The sequence below is a fragment of the Humulus lupulus genome, chromosome 2 (genome assembly GCF_963169125.1).
Source record: "Humulus lupulus chromosome 2, drHumLupu1.1, whole genome shotgun sequence".
NCBI classification, from domain to species: Eukaryota; Viridiplantae; Streptophyta; class Magnoliopsida; order Rosales; family Cannabaceae; genus Humulus; species Humulus lupulus.
The window spans coordinates 53381783-53387431 of record NC_084794.1 but is presented as its reverse complement, the minus strand read 5'-3'; the positions used below and the strand labels follow the sequence as shown (position 1 = coordinate 53387431).

The 5649-nt window shown below is 33.0% G+C and overlaps 1 protein-coding gene and 1 long non-coding RNA gene across 3 annotated transcripts; one reads left to right on the top strand and one right to left on the bottom strand.

The window, feature by feature from the left end:
- Window positions 1-276: 276 nt before the first annotated feature.
- On the bottom strand, window positions 277-1326 carry LOC133816036 (uncharacterized). The gene is made up of 2 exons (XR_009884973.1): window positions 737-1326; window positions 277-523 (listed from the first exon to the last, which is right to left on the bottom strand). It is a non-coding gene; the product is annotated as an uncharacterized LOC133816036 (long non-coding RNA).
- A 471-nt stretch (window positions 1327-1797) lies between these two features.
- On the top strand, window positions 1798-4550 carry LOC133817821 (pentatricopeptide repeat-containing protein At3g29290). Of its 2 annotated transcripts, none has more exons than XM_062250427.1 (2): window positions 1798-3885; window positions 4080-4550. In XM_062250427.1, exons 1-2 carry the CDS (start codon window positions 2272-2274, stop codon window positions 4311-4313), a joined length of 1848 nt encoding a protein of 615 aa, XP_062106411.1. In that variant the 5' UTR covers window positions 1798-2271; the 3' UTR covers window positions 4314-4550. The 2 variants fall into 2 exon arrangements, with proteins under 2 accessions (XP_062106411.1, XP_062106412.1); XM_062250428.1 differs by having other exon boundaries at window positions 1804-3885; window positions 4083-4550.
- The last annotated feature ends 1099 nt before the right edge of the window (window positions 4551-5649 follow it).

Here is a 5649-nt window from a genome sequence, read left to right as displayed (position 1 = left end):
GGGCATTAATGACCCAGACATCTATAAATATGATTGTGGTATTTCCTTGTAAATGGTTTAGAACTTTGGCTAGTTAAGCATTGTAAACTTAGAGTAATATATATGCTACTTGAGACTTCCTTGAAGTTGGCTCAAACAAGTTTCAAACTCACTAATACCAAAGGCTCATGAACTGGGACTCTTTTATAGCATGAACCACGTAAAATCTCTATGTTATTTTCTTCTAGTTTCTATCAAGTTCTTAGATTAGGTTAATAGCAAAAAAGGCGATCAATATGACTCAAATACCCTCAAAATTTAAATTATTATCAATTTTAAAAAATACACTACCATGTGTCATATTTTCATTAGTCCAACTTATAAAATTTGTAAAAAATTAATGTATTTTTAAGACAAATTTTTAAAATTAATTTTGAAACTATAAAAAATATTTTAAAAAAATAAAAGCACCAATACAAATAAATAATTATTTTCTCTCTCTTATCTCTCTTCCTCATTTCTTCTATCTTGTGTTCTTCATATTCTGAGAAGAAATAAAAAAAAATCAAATACAAAAGTTAACATCCAAAACTACATAACTCAAATTAACATAAAAGTTTCAAAGAACAACCTAAGAAGCAAACTCATGTTCAATAACAGATTTGAAAAATAATTCGATGAGGGAAACAAATTCTAACAAATTTGAACAAAAAAAAATCGATGCTTAATTCAATACAGTCATAAATCCCATATCTACCTTTATCTCCGAGCCTAGATTTATCGTCGAAGATCTCACCTGACCCTGCAAGCCAATGAGCTACAACCCCTGCCCCCCTTGCGACTGACTTACTCTGCCCTAACATCGTCATGTCGATGCTCCGCCCAGCAGCTCTGTCAAAGAGCCCAAACGTGTCGACATTCTTCTTTGTTGCGGTGACGATGAGGAAAATGGATATGTCCATGCCTTTGCACCCATGGAAGCTTTGCACTAGTCATCATTGCTCGATCTCTCTTCCTCATTGCTGAAGACCGCACTGCCCCAGATCAATTTGTGTTTGGACCCCACAAAGGCATGGATTGACCTCCCTGTCTTCGAGAATGAAGCTCCACTGTTGTTGTTCTACATCCATGGATTTTCTAAGGTCAGCTCGTTAGGGAGAGAAGAGAGATAAGAGAAGAGAGAGAGAAGAAAATAACTTTGTACTAATATTATATATAATTTAAAATTAATTAAAACTTTGTTTTTTATTTTGTTTATATTTAAAAATCTTTTACTATATATTTTCAATTGTTAATTAGGTTAATTTGAGGGTATTTTAGTTATATCAAAAAATTATTTGATTTGCAAAAAATTATTTGATTTGCAAAATATAAAATATGAATTGTTATTTAACAAAACACAGAAATGAATGAAATATTCTAGCAAAACATAAAGGCAAATTTGTATTTTCCCATAAATTATATAATTTCACTTTCACTTATCTTTATAAATTTTGTATCCCATTCAATAATTTTCTACTAATTTTTTCACTATCTTTTTTTTTTCTTTCCTACCAAATATTTATTTTTCATTTTTCTTTCATTTCTTTTCCTACACTTTCTTTTCACTCTTATTTGTCTCCTTTACACATAGGATAAAATGTTTATATTAGTAGAGGTCCCCAAATTTTCTAAAAAATATTACTTAAATTCCTAAATTTTATTTTGTATCTCAAAACTTACTAAATAATACATGACAATGGTCATTTAAGTTAAAAAAAAATAGCTTATGAAATATAAAGCAGAAAACTGCTATACATACTTTTCAGAAAAATTGCTCACCTCTACTAATATAAATCTCATTCAATAACAATGTTATCCAATTTATCCTCTCCCACAAACAATCCCTCTCCCTCCTCTCCTTCCACAGTCCACGCCACTTCCCCATTCCCATAGCGTTCATTTATCCATCTCACTTCTCTCTCTAACAGGCTAACTTCGACTGTGGCAGTCTCTCTCTCTCTCTCTCTCTCTCTCTCTCTCTAACTCCGAGCTCGTTTCAGAAGACGAAAATGGTATGCGTGTATACGAAGAATAACAAGTCATGTACTGAATGAGGTCAAAATTAACGAAGCGTAGCTTGTTAGGCTCTTTTACTAAGTGGGTTTTATTTGTCGGACCGGAGCAGAGTACTAGCTTGAGAATTCTCAAGAATTTAGTTGAACCAATCATTTCTCAAACCTCAAGGTTGGTCTTTTCTCAAACAGCTTAAGTTTGTGAAGATTTTATTGATTTATATTCCAGGGCCAAGTTATGGGAGAAGTTATGGCTTTAGGGAATGGCCTTCCTTGCCTGCATCAATTATATAGTCCAATTAGTTGTGTGCGCGGTTACCAGCCTTTTCATCACTCTTTACATCTTAATTCATCTCTGAATTTTAGCAAAAAGTGTTCCTCTTGTGAGATTTACATGGTTTCTATGTGGGTATCCAAGTCCAAGATTCCAAGGACAGGTTTCATAACCGGCTGCATAAAGGTGAATAACTCATTTCTTGCTCCGAATAGGGTTGCTGCTTTTGAAAGTGGATTCATTTGTGAAGAAGAGGACAGTGATGAATTGAACTCAAGAGAGAAACTGGGTTTTGAAGTTGGACATAAATTGCCTCCTTGGGGAAGGTTGGGGATTTGCGAGGACTCAGTTTCAGAACCTGATGGTTTAAACGGGCCCAAGGCAGCTTCTGAAGGGAAGATTATGTTGAATGTAAATAGAGTTCATTTTTTGGAGGAAGCGGATGAAGAAACTTTATCTAAGCGAATTTTGGAGCTTAGTAGAACTAACAAGATCAGAAGTGCATTGGAATTGCTCAGGTCCATGGAATTATCGTGTCTGCGTCCCAACTTACATGCCTGCAATTCAGTTTTGTCTTGTCTCTTGAGGAATGGGCTACTAGATGATGGCCTTAGAGTGTTTGAGTTCATGAAAACAAAGAAGATGACCACAGGACATACTTATAGCTTAATACTAAAAGCAGTTGCAGATGCTCGAGGTTGCGACGCTGCCCTTCAGATGTTTAGTGAAATAGAAAGAGATTGCGAAGTTAAGAATAGTTTTGATACAATTGTTTACAATACAATGATATCAGTCTGTGCTAGAGTGAACAACTGGCTTGAAACACTGAGATTATGGAGATCCATGAAAGAAAATCATCATACTGAAACAAGGGTAACTTACTGTCTCTTAGTTAGCATTTTTGTTCGATGCAATCAGAATGAATTAGCCCTTGATGCTTACTGTGAGATGCTTCGAAGCAAATTTGAACCAGGTAGTGATACAATGCAAGCTATAATTGGCGCTTGTGCAAAAGAAGGAAAATGGGAATTTGCAATGAACGTTTTCCAGAGCATGTTGAAGAGAAATATCAAGCCAAATGCTATTGCATGCAATGCGCTCATTAACTCACTTGGGAAAGCTGGGGAGGTCAAACTGGCATTTGGGGTGTATGATATTATGAAATCTTTAGGCCATTTACCAGATGCATATACATGGAATGCATTACTTAGTGCACTCTACAGGGCGAATCGACATGATGATGCTCTTCAGCTCTTCGAGAACATCAAGCAAGAGAAAAATTCGCAGCTGAATTCGCATTTGTATGATGTCGCTTTGATGTCTTGCTCTAAGCTTGGTTTATGGGAGAGAGCGTTGCAGCTTTTGTGGCAAATGGAAACTAATGGAATCTCAGTTTCGACTGCATCATATAATCTTGTTATTAGTGCTTGTGAGACGGCAAGGAAACCTGATGTTGCAGTGCAAGTGTACGATCACATGGTTCACCAGAAGTGCATCCCAGACACACTAACTCAACTGTCAATAGTTAGAGTTTGCATTTGGGGTTCTCTCTGGGATGAAGTGGAGGATATCCTGAAAGTAAGTATAAATATTTTTGTTGTCTACCTGTTTTTGCAGTTTTTCAATCTAATTTTGCCTATCATTTTGCTTTTTTAATAACTAACTAGATTTTAGACATGGGCTGCTAAGTATAAATCAACTTGCTGAGCATGATTTAGACTCTCAATGACTCAAAATATTGGCCCCTTTTCAAACATTTGCTTGTTTTTGAGCAGGCTGCACCAGATGCATCCCTCTACAATGCAGCCATCCAAGGAATGTGCTTAAGAGGCAAGATCAATTTAGCGAAAAAGCTTTATGCAAAAATGCGCAGCTGCAGCCTTCAACCAGATGGGAAAACAAGAAATTTAATGCTTCAAAATTTAAGAAAAAAATCAGTTAAATACAAATCTAGACCTCCTTTTCATCACCGAAAAAGGGCGAAATTTTCTTTGATGTCATTGTAAGTGTAGCCAAACATCAAAGCAGAGAAAGCTCACCAGAGGAGTAGTTTGATAAGTAGATATTGCCTAGTACATAAGTTTTGTATAGATTACGCCATAAACTTGCAAAAGTCACGCTTGGCTGATTATGATGAAAGTCTATTTCCTTGACCAAACATTGTTGTATGGTACTCTTGCAATGTCAAAGAACCCTATGTTGAAAAAGGACCAGCTATGTAGATGTATCTCTTTTCAACTCAATCTTTAGATTTTCATATTGGTGTTAAAATTTATATATCAGTTAGCAATTAAAATTTTGTAGTTAAAATATAATGTCAGACACGACATAAGATGATAAAAAGAAAAAGAAAAAAGACAGAAGTTTTAAATTCCAATGTAGACACATCAAATCACAGCATCAAATTCTCTATGAAACTCATAGCCTTGTAGTCACGTCTACGTATCCATTGTATTTATTTTTAAATAATTATCTTCTCAATTTTAATCCCAGTTTTTTTGGACAAACAATTTTAATCCTAATTGTTCGCATATGAAAACTACATGTTGAATTTGTAAACTTTGATAAATCAATGATGTTTCTTTTCAAATCTGTGATTGAAATTTGGTGTAATGTGATTGAAATTTGGTGTAATTCAAAGAATTACTTGATTTGATGTATTTGTGTGACAATGTAATTACACACTAAATATGTAATGAGGTAATTGAGAGAATTTTTTTTATATTTTTTTGTAATTATTAACAATATCAATTTATAAAGAATTAAGTCTTGACATCCAAATACATTTTATATTTTAAAATATAGAGTAATTAATTAATATGTAATCACCATTCTAGTAATTAAGGGGCCTATTAATTACATAATTAATTTCAAACACACTTTTAATAGAATTTTATTTATTTTAAATGATAATAATTTTTTTTTACTTATATTAAATTTTAGGTCTCAATCTACAGTAATCATCAATTCAGTAACCAATTCCTATATTGATAATTTATAGATATTAAATTAATAGTTCTTATCAATATTATTAACAATCCATTAAAAAGATATTAAGAATAATCTAACAAGACTTTAAAATCATTAATAAAAAATTGATAACTTACATATAATTGTTTTAAGAAAGTACAGGCATTACCATGGCCATTAAAACAATGTTATATATATATATATATATTCATTAAATATTCCTTGAGCTTATCTTACTTAGGCATTCACTTTATCTTTTATAGTGATTGTTAGCTGTTAATGACAAATTCTTGAGAATTGTCGGGCCTTCGTCTTTTTTTCTCTTCTAATGAAAAAAAGTCACAATTCATACAACTTTTTATTTTTATTATT

What these genes read in the sequence shown, in the direction of transcription:
- LOC133817821 (XM_062250427.1), top strand. Translation starts at nt 2,272, where the DNA reads ATGGGAGAAGTTATGGCTTTAGGGAATGGCCTTCCTTGCCTGCATCAA. An exon ending in AAGTGGAGGATATCCTGAAA is followed by an intron (nt 3,886 to 4,079) that starts GTAAGTATAAAT and finishes CTTGTTTTTGAG; the next exon opens with CAGGCTGCACCAGATGCATC.